This window comes from Botryllus schlosseri, chromosome 14 (genome assembly GCF_051294905.1).
Source record: "Botryllus schlosseri isolate E-star chromosome 14, Bs_hap1, whole genome shotgun sequence".
Lineage (NCBI taxonomy): Eukaryota > Metazoa > Chordata > Ascidiacea > Stolidobranchia > Styelidae > Botryllus > Botryllus schlosseri.
The window spans coordinates 7832023-7853872 of NC_137249.1; the positions used below are offsets into that span (position 1 = coordinate 7832023).

Consider the following 21850-nt stretch of genomic DNA (forward strand, 5'->3'; position numbering starts at 1 on the left):
GTTGCAGAAAGTAGCTCGAAATAACTGCGGTGCGCGAAACTAAATACGCCCTGAAACTCGATTAGAACAATGTGGTTAGCCCCAGGGAGGCAGGTAATGCACAACCCAATTTGTTTCCATGACAAATATAAAATATTTATAATAATGATTGCATAAAATGCCTAATATTGTCTGTCTACTTATCTCTAGGATTCAAAGTGTTGTTGAATGTGTGGGGTGACAGTGACGAGTGCAGCGTCACCATTACCGAATGCGAAATTAATCATCAATATGACTGATTGACCCGTGCCTGTCGCACATACGTTCCTACCCTGATTTCAGTTTCCGCAGTGCGCCCATAAATGTCTTTAATCATTCAAGTTTAATGTTTCGAGGGGACAAATAGTTTTGCTTCCGAAGCATTAGGACAGGTACTTAGCCGCATCGCTTATACTTACGAGGACAAAGCTAAAGGGGGCGGTTGTTACTGATTTGCTTGCGACACTACAAATGAAATTTTAACGCTATATATGATTTTTAAGTGACTGTCGCCCTGATTCGGGAATTGAAAATATTATTCTAGTTTGGGCACCGGAATCACTCCAAAATGTATCACGTTTCATGGAAATGTACTTGTTCGGGAAGATGGGTCGGGTTTGAGTTGAGTCGTGTTCTGTCGCCTCAGCGCTGCTGGACGGTGCGTTACCAATAATACACTTGAAATGGCCATGAAATATATACAATACCCACCTAACAGGTCAAATCGAAATAAACCATCGTAATATATAGTGTTATGACAATGACAAATAGAATTCACGGATTAGTTTAGAAGTTTGGTGGCGTAATGCAGTGTGTTGATGCAACGGAAAGCAACACATTCGACGGGACATTATCTTGGTTTCTGATTACAAACTGCACTCCTAATCTTTTCTTAATCTTGCCACTTCTCTTGCTGAGGTTTCGCTGCGCCACAATGGATCCGCCCCTACCTCTTCTATACAAAGATATATTATATATAATACCAGCAATTATTGAAATAGTCTAATTGTTGTTATTTACTTGACCAGATCGAAGTACAAGTATAACGATGTATAGTACGCGGTGAGATTGAATATTCTATAGTCTATACATTATATTATATGGTAACATAAATCTCTATTAACAGCAAAATTCAAACATATATTTCACATTCTTTCATCAGATGACATCGTTCTGAGCGCATGATGAGCCGGTGTATCTGCAGGTGAGGCATTCGATTTGTTCGTGAGCGGCTAAAAATATAGCACATTGTATGTTTTGTATCTCGGCATGTTTCAAAACTGCTTTTGTTGGTGGCACTCTTCGCAACTTATCGTCAGTCGCAGCGCCGTATAGAATTGATAATTTCGCAAATTTCACAATAGGTCTTCATTGAAAATGATATTACAACATCCGGTTGCTCTAAGGCACATTACGGAAATTATTTAATGGGAACACTGAACAAAGTCTCTGTTGAATTTGCACACTTATCAAACCGCGGCACTATAATTTGGTATTGCAATACGCATCTCTTGCTGTCAATTCATTGCGGTCATTCGCCCTGAATAGTGTTATCGCTCCGCGGAAAAGCCCGCTTCACTAAAGCAAGATGTTACAAAAACAAACTAGAACACGGAGCGGATGAGGGCTTCTCAGCTTACAGGTTGAAGTTCAGATGGAGGTTTGAGCTTAAACGAATCGAGGAAATTCGAATTGGGGTATATGATTTTCAAGTAATATCTTTAAATAGTATGCAGTGGCCATCTATAAGTAATGAAAACAAATTCTTCTCCAATTGCCTTTGCCATGTCCACGTCTCCAAAGTTCAAAGAAATTTTAGTTGGGTTGTCATACAAATTTAGTATAGGTGAGCATCTTCTCTTTTAAGTGAGATTTGTTTAATTGTTTTAATTTAAAAAATATACATAAGGCAATTCTGTCAGAAAACCCAGTAGCATGCCACGTATAATTCGCCCAACTGACCCGAGGAGATTGGCCATCGTTATTTTTGAGGTTCAATAACATGACAAAAATATAACACAATACGCTAGGCGAGAACGTTGGATGAGAGAAAGAGGAGACTCGTCTTTGAATTTGGCTTTACAATATACAATACATGTATTGCATACATAGGCTTGATATTAAGAGAATCCGTTGTGCTTGCATTCCCAACACGAATGAGAGAACGGTAAAAATTCTATAACTTTTAGATATATAGCTGTGGCGCCCCTAGCAAGATCATCCCGCAGGGTTTGGGAACTGTTAATCAATATTATAATACATTTATATGTAACCTAAATCATAAACTGGTTCTATAGGTTCCCGGGCTGTTCTGATTTATATTGTCGCACATTTATTTTCGAAACAGTACTCATCTACAGACACCGATGTAATAGTATTCTACCAGCATATAAGACTATAATTAGAGATTTCGGCGACACGGCGATCTCCATCAGAAAGCGCATACATTGAGCAGTCCCGCTATGTTTAGAACTTACTTGCAAAATTTCCACACTTTGGTAAATGTGCTTGATTCGCCGTGCTGTACTTGCAATAATTTCCGCAGTCTAAGCGACCATCTTCAATAGCCTGGTTTTGCGTTCCAGACATGCCACTGAACTAAATTTCATTAACTTCATAACAATCGATATGTAGATGAGACGTAGGCCCTATATATTCGACTACACCTGCTAGATGCGACCAGACATTGGGGTGTCACAGCGCGAAGAATGGTATATAGTCGATTAGCCTACATTCCAACTTAACGATGTAGTGAAATGACGATTGTAATTGTCATAATTTCTTTCACTCACTCATGTATTTCATTGTCATGGCATTGTAGTCAATAGCGTGATTCAGACACGAGACGCTTAGTGCATCCTTGTAATTTATTGCGACTACGATTACTTCTGAAATGCGCGATTATACTGTTATATAAAATCTCAGAGTAATCGACAACGACTATGATCACCATCACGATTATTTACGATTACATTCTTTGACTTTGAGCCTTGAAAGATATTCAAATAAAATGAAATGACTGTGATTAACCATCAAATGTTTTTGAAAGGGTGATACCATTTGCACTTTCTAGTCACAATATATCCATTGCGCAACTTTATTGCGGACGTTCTGTGGCTCCCACCGATTTTCGTTCTACCTTCGACACGTGCTGACATGATTTGAAGACCGACTCTAATTTTGAGTAATGGGTGAAATTACGGTTAGTGCCGGCTTCAAGTAATAGGGCTATACAGGAGAATGATACATAAAATGAACACGAACTTGTGCCATAACAATAAATGCTTCTCGTAACACACGTACCGTCGTATATGACGTATGTATACATGACGAATGATAACAAAACAGCTATATATTAGCAACCGATAAGACCGAATGATATCAGATCGACACTGAAACGTATCAAGGGGCATTTGTGCGGTTTGCATACACTTGCCTATAGCAGGAATTTGACACTGTTCTAACATGGCAAGCCTTATCAATATCAATTTGACTGTCGCGATAACAGTGTGCACTGTGCAGTGTTCACTGTGAGTGTGCAATGTGCATACGTATTATTAAAACAAAAAAGTTTCAATCCAAGCTAATATTTACGAATTGCGATGCAGTAATGAACAATGAGAGGGTAAAAATACTCAGCGATGTTAATCAAGTAGAATTACGAGTAACGCCGTAAATTTAAGCTTTATTACAAGTGCAAGTAGCGATTTTCAATACGTGTCAAAACTACTGTACAAGTCTGTAATTTCAAAGAGTAGATTCGAGCGAAGCGTCACATGCCTATGCTTACAAAATTTCAAGATTGATTCTCGCGAAATGTCTGTTTACATTGGTGCAATCTTTCAAGTCATATTCAGTTACCGTATTACAATGGCTATATTTAACGTGGATTTTATATGACAATTTCACCGAGGAAATTGATTCAAATCTACCTCAAAACTACTTTCTACTTGTGTAAATGTGCAAAAGTATAAACAGAAAGTATTTTTGCCTACAAAACTGTGGAGGTAGAAGTGGAGGTAGTCGAAAAACAAAACTACTTGAGTAATCAGTGCAATTGGCAAAACCTACTTGAGTATTCTGTAAAAGTAGAAGTGCTTTGTTACAGACCACGCCTGCAAATCCAATGTTACAATAACCCCAAACATTACGTTATTCCTTGTTCTGACTACCATATGGTCCCTGCAAACTAAAACTAAAAATATAATAACCTTATTTTACTTATTGTCCTGATGCTTTTTTGTGTAATTTGTATTTCTGTGTGCTGGTGAAGAATAAGTGTGTTTGTTGGTACTGAAATGAGAGCGCAATGCATATGCCTCAAGTTTTGTTGCAAAATTAGAGCTGTTACGCTGTTACACACTAGTGAAAAGGCAATCTCACCCCATCAGCTCCTACAGGTATTTTCGTCTCCATTACGAAATTATTGTCAGACTCTTCATCAAATATCGAAAGAAGATACGCCTGGGGATAATAGCAATCTTTCGGCGCTATGTATTCGTACACCTGGAAATAGTTTGGTGTTTAATCTGCCGGTCAACGCCACTCGCCAGTCGTGATATGCCCTACACCTGTCAGACGTAACAGACACAACACTTCTAAACGATGTTAGTGATACCCCAAGCCAGGGATATATATCCTGCCTGTATATCCCTGCCCCAAGCACACGATTTTTTTTGATCACAGATCAACAACAGCATACAGCGGAATGGTCGAAATATTGATACCGCGCCGATTATACTCTTCGACTTCTCGGAAATTTCCTCAGTCATTGTTCACGCCCATAAAATATGGAGGCATCCGAACTGTGACGTCACAAGAAGATTGTCATAATTCCATATGTTTTTGAACCTGTCTCGCAAGCATAGCAGCGTAGCCTAAAGCCCATGCAAATATGCAATAAGGGCTGTGGAGTCGGAGTCGGTGGAGACATATGCTGTTTTACTACTCCCTAAATTTGATTCCGACCACCGTTTATTATATAGTGAGAGAGTGTGCGCTTGTCATGAGAATATTGTGAAGTGAGAAAATTTGTATATCTCTGGAGGCTATTAACTTGCTGACTCTTACACAATAGCTGCACTTTTTTGTTTTTATCCACATTTTATTTATATACAGGATGGGATATATGTCATGTTTGAATGATTTATACATAGATATTAGTAGATAACATCCCCGGCTTGACTATGAAACTTATTACTAGGGCGATTTATTTTTTTTTGCGTGTCAAAATTTTTTGTTAAAATTGTAGCGTTAGTTGGTTAGTAATGACTGAGTCAAAATATTTGCAACTTGCATTTCGTTTGTGTCGTAGATGTTTGCACGGTGAGTGAACTTATCAATGATAAGTTATCATTGATATTTTACAGCTTGTAGCCCAATTTATCGTTCTGCCGTTGTAGACAGCCTATTTGCACAGGTCTCAAACTCAAATGTGTTCGCGGGCGAATTTCCTACTTTTTGATGGTGCCGCGGGCCGCAGCACTATAGTAATAGGGGAATTCAATGTATTTCCAAGTAGACGTTATTTGACGGGACCTTGCAGACTGACATTCCACACGCATCGTAAAAATGTGATTTATAGTATTGTGGATTCACGCCTGGCACGGAACAAATGATATTTTTAGATATTTGAGTAAACTTGTTGCTGTACTCGGCATAGTTTGTCAAAAAAATTAGTTGTAGACACCATATGAGAGAAGAAATGGATCAGGACATCGTAAAAGCTGTCGCGTTTCTATACCAGTTTGATAGTTTGTTGCGTCCGTAGTTGTACCAAGTCACGGCGTTCCGCGTCACAAAAGTCCTTCACTGCTTGTATCTTTTGACGCGACTCAACTCGAGTCATTTTTACTTTATCACCCATTGAGTCCGAGTTCGAGTAATTGTACAAAAGGTCGCGCCCAAGTATACAAATCACAATTTTCAGTACGAATCATGAATGGGTCATGTTTTAACCAAAGAATGTAGAATGTCCTTCTACATTCTTTGGTTTTAACCATCATAAAGAAGTAATGTCACGTGATAGGCAATCTTCTACTGTGTTAGGACTTAAGAAAGTGATGTAATAGTGAAGTTTGATGAGTAGCTTCTGGCTTCTGGAGTAGTTTTACAGCGAATTTTAAGTTCTCAAATTTAAAAAAATGGAGGCTAAATATTGTCGAATACTTCGAAAATCGAAATCCAAAATGCCGTCGCGGGCCGCACAAAACGGTCTCGTGGGCCGCGTGTTTGAGACCTCTGACCTGTTGTCTGCTCATTGTGAATCATAAACGGCCAAATGAAACAAATAGATTGGCATGGTGTTATGCTCAACGTACCGCAATATCCTAACTGATGCAAGTCTGCGTGGGCAATGGGCATTGGTTTTTATATCAACAAGCGTACGACGAAGAATTGTGATGCATACAAAATTGTCAGAATGAAGCAACACCAGGGTAACCATATTTTGGAAACCTGAAAAGAGGTCACTTTTTTAAAATTTCCAGACTTGAAAAACCGGAGGAAAATCCTGAAGAAATGGTAAATTTCCGGCTCGGCTCCCGAAATACCCGCCGGAGCGTTACTTCGGTGCTGATTTACAGTATTATAGTATTAGCCAAAATTCTCAAAAAAGAGGACATTTGGGCGTCCTCCGAGGACACTTTCGAAAAAGACAAAAAAGAGGACAAATCCTCTTAAAAGAGGACGTATCGTAACCCTATCAACACGGTGTGACACCATCCGTGTACTGTACACACAACTTCAGTGTTGCCAGCCAACAACTGCTGCTCTTGAACGTTCTTTCTCCATTCTTGGCAAGTAACTTTGTAAGGGCAGACACTTTCTACCCGAGAATGTAGGAAATTATCCTTCGTTGTACTACAACAAATTGTAATTATTTCTACCATAATGCGCGATGTAACTACTGAAATTCTTGTTAGGTCCAGCTTTACTTAAAATATAGTTTTTTCATGCAAAAATTTGTCGGATTTCAAGTCAAAAATGTTTGCTTAGGCTTAACTACTTCGTAATGACAGACAATTCCTACCAGAAATTAAGAGAAGTAGTACAATTCTAAGATTTTGTCGGTTAACACCTAATTTACATACGTGAGGTAAAAGTTAGGTTTTTCAACGTCAAAAAAGTCATAGTTTTGAATTTTTAGGTAAAAATCTTTCGTTTTTCAGGTAAAAAAAATCGCCCTATACTTATAACATATGACAAAAGGAAGGATATTTCGAAATAAATAATTCCATGGTAATTGTACAATGTACAGTGAGTATTTAGAGCTATGTCTAGGGTTGCATTTAAAACAAACGGTGTTTTAAAACACTTTGTTTAAAACGTGTTTTAAACAAAGGCCTGTAAAAAATATTGTTTCTTTTAGTTGTAAAATTATGCCATAATTGTGTAAATACCTTCCAAAAACATATTGCATGAGCCTACGGACAATTACCACCCGATATAGCCGACGTATATCGATATGGAATGATTGGAGCCCTCAAAATGGTCGGTTCAACATTAATAGTATAGATATTTCGTCAAAGGAGCTATATTTACTCTATATTTTCATTGTCCACGTCAATCGACTATGACGTCGTGACCTCATGGCATTTGAAAAAAAGCAATAAAAAAATGTTGTTTCAAACATGTTTGTTTTAAATTGATTTGTGTTTTAAATGCAACCCCGGATGCCACAATGAAACAATTTTGCATGCCATCGTGAATAATATGTTTAAATATGTTTAACGGTTATATGAAATTCATTAAATCATCACCGTGACATATAATTTTCGAAGTAAATTTGTAGTACTGTTGGAGTCGGGGTTCTGTGATGAGAATAGTCCGAGTCGGAGACGGAATCGGTGCGCTTAAAGACTCGGGAGTCGGAGTCGGTATATTGACAATGTCTGCAGTCGGAGTCGGAGCTGGAGTCGGCGGTAAAATGTACCGACTCCACAGCCCTGCATGCAATGCATTCAACAATGACTGCACCACAATTTTCAAGTGGTCACTAAAACATCGCCTAATATCTTACATGACTTGATTTCAATCCATGATAAATCATCATCGTGAGCGACGATAAAGATCCTGGCTGCAAGCAAACAAACCTGACGAACTCCAAATCAACACATTTCCAGTAGTAGTTGACATCGGGCCACTCAACACCGAATTTAGAACGCTCCCTTGTCAGTAAGTCCGGTTTCCAAGAAGGTCGTCGCCTTTCGGACAGACTGGAAAATAAATGAAATGTCTTTCGTGGCGATACCAACTATACACGACACATCCTCAAGCGTCTTGTGCATTGAGCAGTGTTGGGAATCAGTCAATTAATTCGAGTCACAAGTCATATCGAGTCATTGCATATTTTGACTAGAGTCAAGTCAAGTCAACCGATTTTCGAAGGTGACTCGAGTCGAGTCAAGTCAAGTCAAGTCAAGTCAAGTCAGTAGTGGAGTCAAATTGAATTTTCAAAGTACGAGGCATGATTCAAAGTCATTGCAGTTTTCTAGCTGTTTTAAATACTGATTGATTCCATATATATTCTGAATCGAGGAACGAATATAGAGATGAATACATCGCTCACGATGATGTTGAACTGCATGCTAAACTATATGCAAGAAACGGTATCCTCACTCTGTAAGTAGCAGCCAAAATACAGGAGAGAATACGAATTTCTGAACAGTCGAATCAAGTCAAGTCATTTTTTCAAAGTGACTCGAGCCAAGTCAAGTCATACGAAAAAGATGACTCGAGTCATCCCAACACTGGCAGTAAGTTAAATAACGTTGCGTTGCGGAAATGATAACAAGCCATCATGTTTCAAGCATGACCTTTTTTAAAATATTCTTTAAAATATGTTTTTAGTTATCTTGATGAGTAAAATTTTGGAAACCTCTCTTAGTGAAAGTGAAGACATTCATACATGCTGGAATTTATGAATTTACGCCTGTTTTGATCAAATCAGTCAGGAAAGATGTATCAAACAAATCACTCACTAACATATATGATAGTGTGACCTGTTTTGCAAAATAACACACATTTCATGCCTTCGAGATAGTGCTACGAAATAAAGTTCTTACTTATGTTAGGATAAAAGGACTGTTCTATACCACTTCTCGTCTCAAACGCAACCTTAATGATGGGATTCACACGCACAGTCGCATATCAAGAACAGTCTTTTGGGCCTTTGATTGGCTGTATGAAATGCAACTCATGGACTATCAATGTTCCCTATAATTTTTGGCGAGTCTGCGCGCACTCTCCAACTCACTGCGCGGTCCCTTGGACAACAGTGCGCAACGACTAAAAAGGTCATCACTTCGGATTTTTTGTGCGCAGCTTAGATTTTCTGTGCGCAGAGACCGTGTCAGCACAGTGCATTTGCGCACGTGCGCCGTTTAGAGGGAACATTGACTACCATACCTCTATAATAGCTGCGTCTAGCAGATAGTAGATATGTGCGGTGTATTTTAATGCCCACCTGCAAGTACTGAAAAAGGCGCCATTGCTAGATGATTGGAATGTATTCAGTATTTCCGATTTTGTGTAGGTGTTATATAAATCCGGAGAGGGATAGTAGCCGTTTGGACATAAAAACGTGCAATTCGAGCCGAGACTTTTCCCGCCGCTGCATGCAACAAACGAGAAGTGATTTTCCAAATCCGGACATGTCAAGTCTAAACAAACAGATTCGACAGCATAAGTGATGGTCAATAACATGCGCTTATGGATCAATACTATGAAGCAGTCATCTCGTACGAGAGCAAATGGTATGCTAGACTTTGTTGCTGCGCGACCCCATTTTAGAAGTGAAAATTCTACCCGGTTCACATAATGGCCAATTCGGGCATCTAGCCCACATGCACGGGAGTGGTTATATATGTGACCGATAAAGTCATATAGGCTACGTCCCAATGCAAATATCAATTGCACCAGGTGATGACACGAAGGTTGCCGAACTGCCCCAATGCAAATATCAATTGCACCAGCGGTGATGACACGAAGGTTGGCAAACTGCTACAATATTGCTAACATATACAAGAACCTATATGTCCTACAAGTGAACCTATATTTTCATCCTGAATTCGTGCAAGACAACAGTGAAAGAGTGTGCATTTCTATCCGTGTACCACCCATGCCACACGAACCGAGAACCTCTGAGACTTGTATCGCGGTATAAATCGAGTACAACATTTTAATCCAAATTATAGATTCATATCACGCAGGAATGTATCACGTGAACACGTAGGATTAATGACCGCGATATAATTCTCTGAGTTAGGTTGTATTGCCGTATACCACCCTTTTCGGCCGTTCGGGTGTAAATACACACCTTTAGCCATGGCGTCACGAATATTTAATAGTGTCGTCGCCATGGATTGACATTTGCAATTAAAACATTAAGTAAATATGACTCCTTTGACATAGATGGCTACCGACCCCTGTCATAAACGGACTAAAATATCTTTAACCAGATACGTCGTTATATGCGTACATCAAATTCAGAATATTCATTCCGTATTTGTATCCGTAACCGTTGAACTAACGACGATTTCGAGGGTTCGAACCGTTCCACATCGTATATACGTTGACTATATCGGGTGAAAATCGTCTGTAGGCTCATAATACATGTTTTTACGAAAGTATTTTCACAATTAGGGCATATTGTACAACTTCAAAAAAATAAAAGGAATATTTTTAAAACACTATGGTTAAAACATGTTTTAAACAACGTGTTTTAAAACACCATTTGTTTTAAATGCAGTCCTAACCATGTCAGATTTACACGACGCATTATTTGCGTCGAAAGTTGTCGATGGCTGATGACAACAATATTGCTCTGACATAGGCGCCGACTTTTATTTTTGTACGAGGTGGCGAAGTCTTGTGACGTCATAATTGTTCCATATCGATGACGTCATCGTCGCACTAAAACGCACTTTACTCACACGAAGCTAACTAGCTCAAGAATGGTTTTGTCAACGAATATGGGCGCACATAATTCAGATTTTAGAAAAGCAGAACGTCTATTTGGGCGCGTGGTTGGGAGAGGACATCTATGATTTGATGGTGCTTCTCAGCACACGCTAGGCGCGTAGCCAGTCGGTAAATTAGCGGGATATGGATTTTTTTTCGAATTTACAGAATATCGGATCAATTACATTCGGGTAAGTACATGTGTAAATGACGATCGGGGCCCCGTGACGATGATATATTCTCTTCTTGTTGAGGCGATTTTAGGCGTATGATAAGCTTGCTAAAGACTCCGGAAGTGCTGTCAATTAGCGAGTCCCGTGTCTCGGGTGAACAATTAAATAGGAGCTCGTATTACGCATTCCTGGCGAAAGTTTTTGCAAATCAAAATGTTCGAGCCTGATGGCACCGATTTCAGGTGGTTCAGACGTTTATCGTCATTTAGAACTCAAGCCATGATACAGATCTTTTGATGGTTACGCTCAAGTATTAGCGGAAATCCATTACGCACGTTACAGTCTGTCTGTTACAGTCCTGCCCTGCACTCATTAATATCAAACCATGAAGTCGAGTTATTAAATGGAATCTTAAAACGGCACGATCATTCGTCCGACGATGTACGATGCATTCCGTCAGACGGAAAAATTAGAATTTACGTGACTGAGAATTTGGAGTTGTGTGAATGTTATTAACGCTCAATGCGCCGTGTGAGTAACGAAATGCACTACGCACTTGCAAGTACGCTAACTCACGACAACTCTCGAATATGAGGTTACAAACAGACAATAATGATGATTACAAACGCGAAATCGCCCGGCCAATCAGCAATTGTCTTTTGCGGTTTCTGGCCTCGCGTTGAGTAGCTCGCATCGCGGCAATTGTTTGCAGATTAAAACAGCGATTTTGGCGGCATTGGTGCATTTCCCGATTTACGTTCTCGAAGCATTTTTGGAGTAAATCGATGTACATGTTGCAAATAGATCTATGAACAATTGAACATGAACAATATATAACGTCCTATTTCCTATTTAATGTATCGACTATGGGCTATAGAACCGAGATAACCAACCTTTTTGCTATTCACGGCCGCATTTCGATTACTTGAGCAGCATGCGACCGCAGGCAAGTATCCATATTAAGCTGTCCTTGCCCATTACCGGTGAATTCCGAACTAATATATGTTTTCATATCGGCTTATTATACGCATCAAAATCGACGGCCGCCAGTACATACTAATTGAATTACGTGTTGACGGCCGCGCGAATTTCCTTTCCACGACCGCAGGTTGGCCACCCCTGGGCTTCTATTAATTCCAGTTCCCGGCGCATGCCGCGATTTTATCAAGAGAAATCGACTGTCTACTAGGGCTGGGCAAAATCGAGTACCTTAGTGATTCGATTCTGAATCGTGTATTACGCTTCGAGTCGAGTATTCGAGTATCACTCATTATGACGTCACAACGCAATGTAATATGTCAAAGTTCAAATTTGCACCTTTTATGGCACCACAAAGAACATAATGCCTGTTATCCGTCACATGAAAGATACCTTGGTATTTTGTCGACCATACCGATTTCATTGCACTTGTTGACAATGTTGTTAGATGATCATAACTTCGGAAATGTGTTATTTCCTGTAACGTTCGTAGATTTGTACTATGTCTGATATGTTGCGAGGCGGCCAATCAAGGTTTCAGTGGAAAATAGTATCAAAACTATAATTCTCGGAAGTAAATTAACTTTCAGTTGCGAGTAACGTATAATTTGAGTACTCGAAAAAATCTTCTTGTACTACTCGACTCGAATCATGAAAATTAATACTCGATTCAGATTCGAGTACTCGAATCATTGTGCCCAGCCCTACTGTCTACCAAATGACCAATAGTTTAAAATTCGATATTGTTGTTCTCGAAACGATTACGACCAGCAATCAAGTTTATCGGAATATAGAAGGTTCCCTGTTGAAACGAATCGAATAAATTCAGAGCTTGTTCCACCCAGAATCTCGTGATGCATCAATATTTCACACTGGCATGGTATACTGCACGGTAATAACGAAAAAACCACTTTGAAAACGACATTGTGGAACAATTTCAGAATACGAATGTATCAAGCAGACAACAAGAAATATAGATGACGGCAAACGAGAAAGCGTGTATTCTAATCAGTATCGACACGAATGGGTTTTGAGTCTGACACCATATTGAGTAGCTTTCGTCGGAATAATTTTTATCTCATTATAACGGTGTTTAAGCTGTATTTCTGCATTTCCCGAGTAATGTTACTGACAAAGCCTTGTTAGAGAAACGAATATGCGCAGATATTAATTCCAATTTGCAGGCACCCACTAACTAACCATTCAATTTCCCGCTCCGATTCCGATTTCCAAGACTATCACGAAGCTAACTAGCTCAAGAATGGTTTTGTCAACGAATATGGGCGCACATAATTCAGATTTTAGAAAAGCAGAACGTCTATTTGGGCGCGTGGTTGGGAGAGGACATCTATGATTTGATGGTGCTTCTCAGCACACGCTAGGCGCGTAGCCAGTCGGTAAATTAGCGGGATATGGATTTTTTTTCGAATTTACAGAATATCGGATCAATTACATTCGGGTAAGTACATGTGTAAATGACGATCGGGGCCCCGTGACGATCATATATTCTCTTCTTGTTGAGGCGATTTTAGGCGTATGATAAGCTTGCTAAAGACTCCGGAAGTGCTGTCAATTAGCGAGTCCCGTGTCTCGGGTGAACAATTAAATAGGAGCTCGTATTATGCATTCCTGGCGAAAGTTTTTGCAAATCAAAATGTTCGAGCCTGATGGCACCGATTTCAGGTGGTTCAGACGTTTATCGTCATTTAGAACTCAAGCCATGATACAGATCTTTTGATGGTTACGCTCAAGTATTAGCGGAAATCGATTACGCACGTTACAGTCTGTTTGCTGCGATTCGATGTTATTCAGTTTAGTGATGTCGCTCTTTCATCGATATGACATAAAACAATCACTAATCAGTGTAAACTCGGCCAGATTGTCTTGAAACCAGCCAGAGATAGGAGGCCGAGACGCGATAGGTAGGCAATCAACGATATTTTTCACACCAGGCCTAATAGAGATGCTATCGTGTAGGCCAGCGATGATATCGTGCACTGCACAACAGGCGTAAGCCGCCAATGAGAATGCGATTGCGCCGTCAAGCGATGGTATAGTGTGAACTGCGCCTATTGCAGATGCGATTGTTTAAGCCCGCGGGATCATGCATATTATCGAGATGCGATAAATCAGGCAAGCGACGATTGCCACGCGCACGGGAATGACTGACCTAATTTATCGACCATCTCAGCGGGATATCATCACACGCGCACTAATTGACAACCTGCTTCTCGCAAATCGGCTGCGCGAACACTGATAACACAATTATTGAATTGAAACTGAATATTAGAGTGAGAATGGTCCTTTCAAAATGACGGGCTTTCACGTTTCAAACAGGGGGATTCGAACCCCGAAACCCCCGTGGATACGCGCCTGGCATACGCGCGTATCGAAAACGAAAACGTCTCAACAAGGTATAGCATCGATTCGCCTGAGTAATCACTGGTCACAGTTTGAGCATTTCTTGCAAGGTGGCCGCCACCACGTAAGTCGGCGCCTATGTACACTGATGAACATGGTCCTCATTGTAGAGGCTTTGTTTCACCCTGGATTCGCTTCGAATTCCCAACACCGTATGGAACTGCCTATTCATCCCAACCTTCTTGATGTTGATTCAAATATACACACCGATATAAATGTCAATACATACCTCGACGTTTTTTTACTGTATACACAAGAACGAAAGGGGAACGCATTGCAAGTCTTTTGCTGTAAATAATTGCGACGTTTGGAGTGATATCTCCGGACATAACAATTCTCTTTAATCCGTTTATCTCAATATCCTCCATTGGTTGAACCTGATTTTGGTCGTCAGCTGACCTGATAATCTGTACGAAGAAAGTAGAAGGCAGTTTTATTCATACGCACTAATATTTAGGTGTAGGCAGGGCCGTAACTGCCGCACCCCAAACCCCCAATTGGGGGGGGGCGAGCTCGAAGGGGGCCCAAAATTATTTCGACAATTAGCATAAATTATAGAGTATTTTTTGAAAATTTATGCAACTATTTCAAAAAATTTTCGCGCTTCGCGCGATTTCAAGTTGCCAAGTATCTTGCATATTGGGTACTCTTCTTCAAAAATAAAAATCGCAGGATTTATAGAAATGGACATATCGGCGCTGGCCATTACCTCGCCACGACGACGCACCATGACGTATAAAGTCTTAGGCCATGTAACATGCGACTGCGAGAAGTGTGCCAGAACGATATAGGCAGTGAGAAAACCTGGGCCGAAAAGGACCGCTCTTCTGCTGACCGAAAACTTCGTTTCATATGCAAAATACATGTTGGTTTAATTGTCCATAGGCGCCTAAATGACTGGCGCCTAAATGTTCCTGTCTTGGCAATCTGAACCTCACAAGACAAATACCAACCCGCAGGGAAAATTATATGCCAGTGAAGAAATACCAATTTGAAAAATCGTGTGATCTTTTAGTTTAGTACTTTAGTACGTTTGGGCGATTCTATATCTTTGATATAGCAGACAGGAGGTGACGAAATAACATCATGTAACGAAGTCATACCAACTGGTCTTCCCGCGCCCGAAGATGTTTAATTATTATTTTTAGGGGCTCTACAGTTTCCAAGACAAAATCTGATTACGCGAGCAGAGAGGACAATAAATTGATAGCAATATACATGAAATTCCCGATCTTATTGACCGATTTGATCATGAATTATCACAAATTTGTGCGCTTAGCGCTGGCTCACTAAACAGTACATCTATAATGTAGATGTTTCGTTCCTGCCTAACGGGTATACAATACCGCCGGAGATGTTTAATTATAATTGAGGGGTCCTACCTTTCCCAACACACCTCACTCAGCTCTACCGGTAAATCTGATTACGTGAGCAGGGAGAGGATAAAAATTGATAGCAATATATATGCAATTTCCGATAATATTGACCGATTCAGTCATGAATATTGGGAATTTCTCGCGCTTCGCGCGTTAAGGATAGAAAAGCTGATTCACCAAACGGACACTTATTGTGGAAGATACGTAGCGGTAAACAGCGTATAGCCTGAGGGGGGGGGGGTCTGGGGGGCGAAGCCTCTCACCCTATGGGGGGCCCAGGACCAACGTTTTGGGGGGGGGCTGACGAAGTGCTGTTACGGCCCTGGGTGTAGGGTAGGCTATATACATGAAGTAAGTTTTTCCGTGATATGATTCAATATGCCGAACACTAAGCGATTACTAGGATAAATATTATATATCTTCTTCAAACCAAATATATGGGAGTTAGCTATATAGAGAAATTGTGTTTATTGGACCAGAGGATTCATCTGCACCATTCTTGAGTAGGCCTACACCTAACTATAGGCCTATAGAACTTGGTCAACAGCATATTACAACAATTTATGAAATTTCAGAAAATTCAGTATCGTTAACCCGATTATGGCATATTAATAAAATAATTTGCGCATGGATATTTTATTTTCACATTTATGGATGAAAAGAAGAAATTAAATCAATTCACACATTTTTTATCTATTTTCATGTAGTCTGAATCATGAAGTCTGGAGTTGTATATGGCGACCGGATTGAATTTAAGTCAAAAATTTTGAATGTTGAATAAAATTGAATGTATATTGTATAGATTAGCGTTACTATAACACGCTTGTAGTTTGGGCATATCGTTGCTGATCGCTATTTATAGCTATACATTATACATAGGGTTGCATTTAAAACAAAAATCAATTTAAGAGAAACATGTTTAAAACAAGGCCCTAATTTAAAAAATGTTTTTTTATGTTTTTCAAAAGCCATGACGCCACGAATATTCAATTGTGATGTCATAGTGGATCGGCATTGACAATTGAAAATATACTATAAAAATAGCTCCTTTGACGAAATATATGTAGCCTACTATTGCTGTTTAACCGACTATTTTAAGGGTTCCAACCATCCCATATCGATATAAGTCGGCTATATCGGGTGGAAATTGTCCGTAGGCTCATACAACATGTTTTTTGGAAAGTATTTACACAATTATGACATAATATTACAACTTAAAAAAACAGATTTTTCAAGGCCTTTGAAACACCATTTGTTTTAAATGCAACCATAAGTATTTATCCTTACCCGGATAATAGGAGGATATTGATATTGGATTGATGAAAATGACGAAAACTGTAGTGTTACGTCGTCATCCCAATTGATATCCATGGAAATAATACAGTCCTGATCACGATCCACATGATGTTTCTTCAATTCTGCAATTGATGGTGACTTGGTATACGGAGAATCCAGAAATGAATAAAATATTCCATATCTCGAAGAAATTTCTCTCGAGCACCCAAAAGCTGAAATTGAGGCATATTTGTGAGCGAAGAAATCTTCAGCGAATGATATTGTACATTCGAATCCATCACTCTGGATAGAATAACAGCATTTGCCTTGTTGCGGATAAGCATGAAGCGCCCGACCAATCGTCGAACAATTTCGACGGTCCATATCTGATGATAGGCTGTAATAATAAATGTGCAGTGGTCCTACACAACCTTACCTGTAAGACTAAATTCTGCCAATACAGCCAACGCAATTGTTAGTGTCAGTGCGTTATAATTATCAATTCGCTGTAGCTCCATTTTGAAGCTCTTCGAAAGACCTTTTATACTCTTGAAGTCCTTATGGCGGGGGAATGGCCTATCGGACGCCTGCTACAATGAACTTGGCGAATATACTCAGAATATCATTTATTTCATGAACCATAAATATTCAACAGCTTCTATAAAGTCACTATCATAATAATTGGCGCTCAACCCGTTACTTTATAGCCTACTGCCCGTGAGGCATGGTTTGATAGAAATAGATCCGCAATTTGAACATTGGATACGACACCTACAATGACGTAATTTGGGGTAATATGAGCCGATTATGTTTACGCTGATTACAATCAGAGATGAACACGATGAATTTGAGTAAAACGGATTTGAGGATTTTGGCTGGATTAGGATCGGGGAGTTGTGAATGCGCAACGGGGGGCTGGGGTCCTTTTCTGTGTCACTCGTTCTCTCCAGATAAACATGCGATGAATGAAATCAGGCGAATTGAACGAAATAGAGCAGGCTCGAGCTGTCTTAAGAAAGACAGACGCGGAAAGATCAAGAACGGTTGCCCGACATATGAGCATGCGACACAATGGAAAACGACAGTTCAGCATGGAACACATCAGCATGCGTCACTTCAGCATGTGATTGTATAACCCAAAAACTTACCCTAACCCTAAACATAGCCTAACCTAGCCTAACATAACCTAAACCCTATCCCTAACCCAACCACAAATCCAACCCTAACCTACCCCTAACCCGTAATTTAACCCACATGCTCATGTGTCGCATGCCAAATTGTCGCATGCCGAAGTCTCGCATGCTGTAATGTCGCATGCTCATATGTCCACGGACCATCAAGAACAATGTTACACCAGGGACTAGGGCCTGCCCTAGACCATAAGGTGGATACGATATACCAGATGTCGCTTCGACATCCTCCTATCTGTTCGCAATTCGCATTGTGCCTTGTGTGCGTGTCTTGAGCGGATGAAAATATATGATCCGACGAATATTACTATAACGATTATTTTAAAGCTAGATTTGGCCTGGACATGGTATTTCTTGTACAATTTACGATTTCTGCGTGGCTTCGAGTACTTTCATCCAAATTTTACTTTTTCATCTCAACCATGAATAGCAGTCAACATTCCATATCTAATTATGGATCCCTACGTGCAATCGCAGCCTAGGAAATTGTACGTGCACGTACAGTAGGGCTGTTCAAAAATAACTTTTTTCTCCCGATTCAAGCCGGTCACCTCTCAAATCGTCAGGTTGCAGTAGAAAACCTTGCTCACCAAATTTCAATCGATTCCAACCAGTAGAGGCCTCCGCAGATCCAATTAAAATTTTTAATTTATTATGGAAAATAAAAAATAAAAAATTCCAAATTTTTCTGCCAACCCCTTGAAATTGTTGAGCTGTCTTCAAAGACGTTGCAAAACAAATTTGAGTCAATTCCGACCAGTAGAAGCGGAGTTATGTGAGTTTTTCGATGATATTTCTCGGATTATCCTTGATTGGTGGATAATCCGCGATTTATCAACGAAAAACTCACATAACGGTGATCCTCACTCTGCACATAGCGAGATACCTTATTGAGCACTCAATCGCCTTTCTGCTAGTTCGCCGAGTTCTTATGACAATCCCACTCAAGCGATGCAAATATACCTGAAATCAACGTTCACTTTACAAAATTCATGCGTAAAAATTAATAAGTTTTGCTTAAAATGTGTCAAGCAGAAGCGTAAGTAGTTCAAAACTACTTGAATAGGTAGTGCAACCTTCTCGAAACTAACTTGAGTACCCCGAAAAAGTAGAAGTCCTTCATTGCTTACCACCTCTGTTGATTATACGTTTGCAGTATGCGTGCACTATTGTTACTGACACAGGACTGCATGCTAAAGAATCTCTGAGTGAACGCCTGTGGTTTGCTTTGGACTTACCTCGCTTATGGCCACATGATAAATGTAATAGACTCTAGCAAGATTGTATCAAAGGGTTGTATTGCATCAAATCTTACCGTAAAATCGAAATAATGACATTGCAGCTGTTTATTCGTAACTGCCAGCTAACATAAACAAATAGCGATACAGTCTATGTGGTGTTGTGTATCAATATCCCGATTTCATAAATAACTAGAGGTAAATAGGAATAAGAAATAGAGCCAAAAGCATGTCTCAAACAAATAATTTCATCGACTGTTGAAGCTTTGAAATATTTTCGCAAAAAAGTGTGACATTTGATGTTGTGTAATCGCAGTGATGTAATATTTTTGATGACGAATACGCAATCAAGCGAATGATGAAGAAAATAATTCTATTTCTAAATAATTCACTTCCTATAACCGGCATGAAGTAGTCCAGCTGAAGAAATGGCATCTCCTAATCCCACGGTTTTGATGGGAGACTTGCATACGAGAATAGGTGTCAAATAATAATTCACGTTGGCCAATTTCCAAGATAGTACCGGATTGGAGTAGTCCAGTTGCCTGATATTTTCATCGAGAGATGCATGACTGGGTAAGCCTCCAGCCGAGAGAATGATTGTTTTATTCAGGTACAGATCTACATTTTTGACTTGCACTGAGGTGTCGCCACACGACTGAGTTGACGCGGCACGGGCCCCGGCCGCAACGGATGCATTTCCATGCACCCAATTTGATGAGCTCACTGTAGCCACAGTATGATGAGTAAGGGTGTGGAAATGAATTCTCGTAAAACGAGATTTATGATACTTTGCATCGGAAAACTTGTCCATGATCCAATATATGATATCGTTCGCTATTCCTGGCGGCGGTGGTCCTTGTAGGCTCACTGGTTTACCGTTGTGAAGACAATGCGGACCTTCGAGTGCGATGCACACCAGCCAGAGCTCCTGTTCATTTAATCCTATAGAACCAACGACAGGGAAGATTCTATCCATCAAAACTTTCACAAATTCATAATCAGCCATACTGGCAAGTTCTAAATGAACCGGGATTCTTTCAGGGATAGTAGAGAGCGCAGATGCAATTTCCGATAACCGCCTGTTACGAAATGACGGCGGTTGACTCTCGATCATATGGAGACCAGACAATACGACAAGATCTGGCTTTGTCTCGCCGAAACCGGAAATGAAGTTTTCCAATCCTGACATCTGAGCGTTGGTTATATCATGCGAGAAAATGAATCTGGAGGCTATCGGGCACGTACTTCCGGCCCATTTTTCTCCTTTTTTATATTCCATGATTATATGATATTCATCGTCTTTAGATAATGAGGATTGGGGAATGATGAGTCGCGGGTGTAAGTTTGATTTCAACACTGGGCCGACCTGACCCGCGTAAAAGACACGGACCGTCTTCGGAGCATTTTCGATTAACGCTTGAGCTATCAGAGCAGCGTTACCACCGATACTCAGCTCGACGCGCGGCATGACTTTAGAAAAAGACACAGCTTTGAGAAACAATTCCTTGTCGTTCATGAACCTTTCGCCACCAGCTCCTTTTGAGAAGAAATAGGTGAATACTTCAGCTAAATGATTCAAATTATTGATTAAGTCACGGTCTGTGGGTTTGATTTTAGATTCCATGTCTTCAGAGATTCCCAACTTCATAAGAAGTAAACTGCCTTGAACAATTACATCAATAGCCCCATTGGTACCGACGACAATGGACTTGAATCTTGACCCCAAATCAGTATCTACACTCACAATTGTTTCATTCCAGGCTTTCGCTATGACCGCTTCCACTTCATCATAGCTTGCAAAGTAATTATAGTAGATTTTCGATACTGGGTTGGGGAAGCATAATAGTACTGTCGCCAATCCACAGAGTAGAATAGCTGCGCCGATGGAAGATCCGCTGGAGAAACCCATTTCCTTGTCTAGAAGGCCAGTTGAGAAATGATCAAACGGACAACTACAGCTGCATACCAGTCTTGGAACGAATCCACGGATAAGCAATACGTCTTGATATTCTTCGTCTAACTGGGCATAGACAATACTTTCTTTACGGTGGCACAGTCACGACTCCCAGGGCAGTCAACAAGCAAACCGGTCCATCTGGTTCACTATCTCACTCAACAGTCAACACGTATTACTTTATTATTGTTTGATACATGTTCTTACTAACGCCCGGAGGGTGGAGCTAAAGTCTTAAGCAGCTGGATTTGTTCCAGGTCAC

General features: G+C 40.1%; 2 protein-coding genes across 5 annotated transcripts; both read right to left on the reverse strand.

Annotated features, from left to right (window-relative positions):
- Positions 1 to 968: 968 nt before the first annotated feature.
- On the reverse strand, positions 969 to 18006 carry LOC145455117 (uncharacterized). Of its 4 annotated transcripts, none has more exons than XM_080333069.1 (8): positions 17640 to 18001; positions 17216 to 17436; positions 14782 to 14959; positions 9485 to 9680; positions 8039 to 8234; positions 4402 to 4524; positions 2496 to 2616; positions 969 to 1250 (listed from the first exon to the last, which is right to left on the reverse strand). In XM_080333069.1, exons 1-8 carry the CDS (start codon positions 17719 to 17721, stop codon positions 1177 to 1179), a joined length of 1191 nt encoding a protein of 396 aa, XP_080189195.1. In that variant the 5' UTR covers positions 17722 to 18001; the 3' UTR covers positions 969 to 1176. The 4 variants fall into 4 exon arrangements, with proteins under 4 accessions (XP_080189195.1, XP_080189197.1, XP_080189196.1 ...); XM_080333070.1 differs by lacking the exon at positions 969 to 1250 and adding an exon at positions 4230 to 4311 and having other exon boundaries at positions 17640 to 18005; XM_080333071.1 differs by lacking the exon at positions 4402 to 4524 and having other exon boundaries at positions 17640 to 18005.
- Positions 18007 to 19674: 1668 nt separating this feature from the next.
- On the reverse strand, positions 19675 to 21779 carry LOC145455111 (ADP-dependent glucokinase-like). The gene has a single exon (XM_080333064.1). The coding sequence runs from the start codon at positions 21541 to 21543 to the stop codon at positions 20020 to 20022; it is 1524 nt and encodes a 507-aa protein (XP_080189190.1). The 5' UTR covers positions 21544 to 21779; the 3' UTR covers positions 19675 to 20019.
- Positions 21780 to 21850: the final 71 nt, after the last annotated feature.

What these genes read in the sequence shown, in the direction of transcription:
- LOC145455117 (XM_080333069.1), bottom strand. Translation starts at nt 17,721, where the DNA reads ATGGAGCTACAGCGAATTGATAATTATAACGCACTGACACTAACAATT. An exon ending in GCCTTTTTCAGTACTTGCAG is followed by an intron (nt 8,235 to 9,484) that starts GTGGGCATTAAA and finishes TTTATTTTCCAG; the next exon opens with TCTGTCCGAAAGGCGACGAC. An exon ending in AAAGTGTGGAAATTTTGCAA is followed by an intron (nt 1,251 to 2,495) that starts GTAAGTTCTAAA and finishes CTATATTTTTAG; the next exon opens with CCGCTCACGAACAAATCGAA.
- LOC145455111 (XM_080333064.1), bottom strand. Translation starts at nt 21,543, where the DNA reads ATGGGTTTCTCCAGCGGATCTTCCATCGGCGCAGCTATTCTACTCTGT.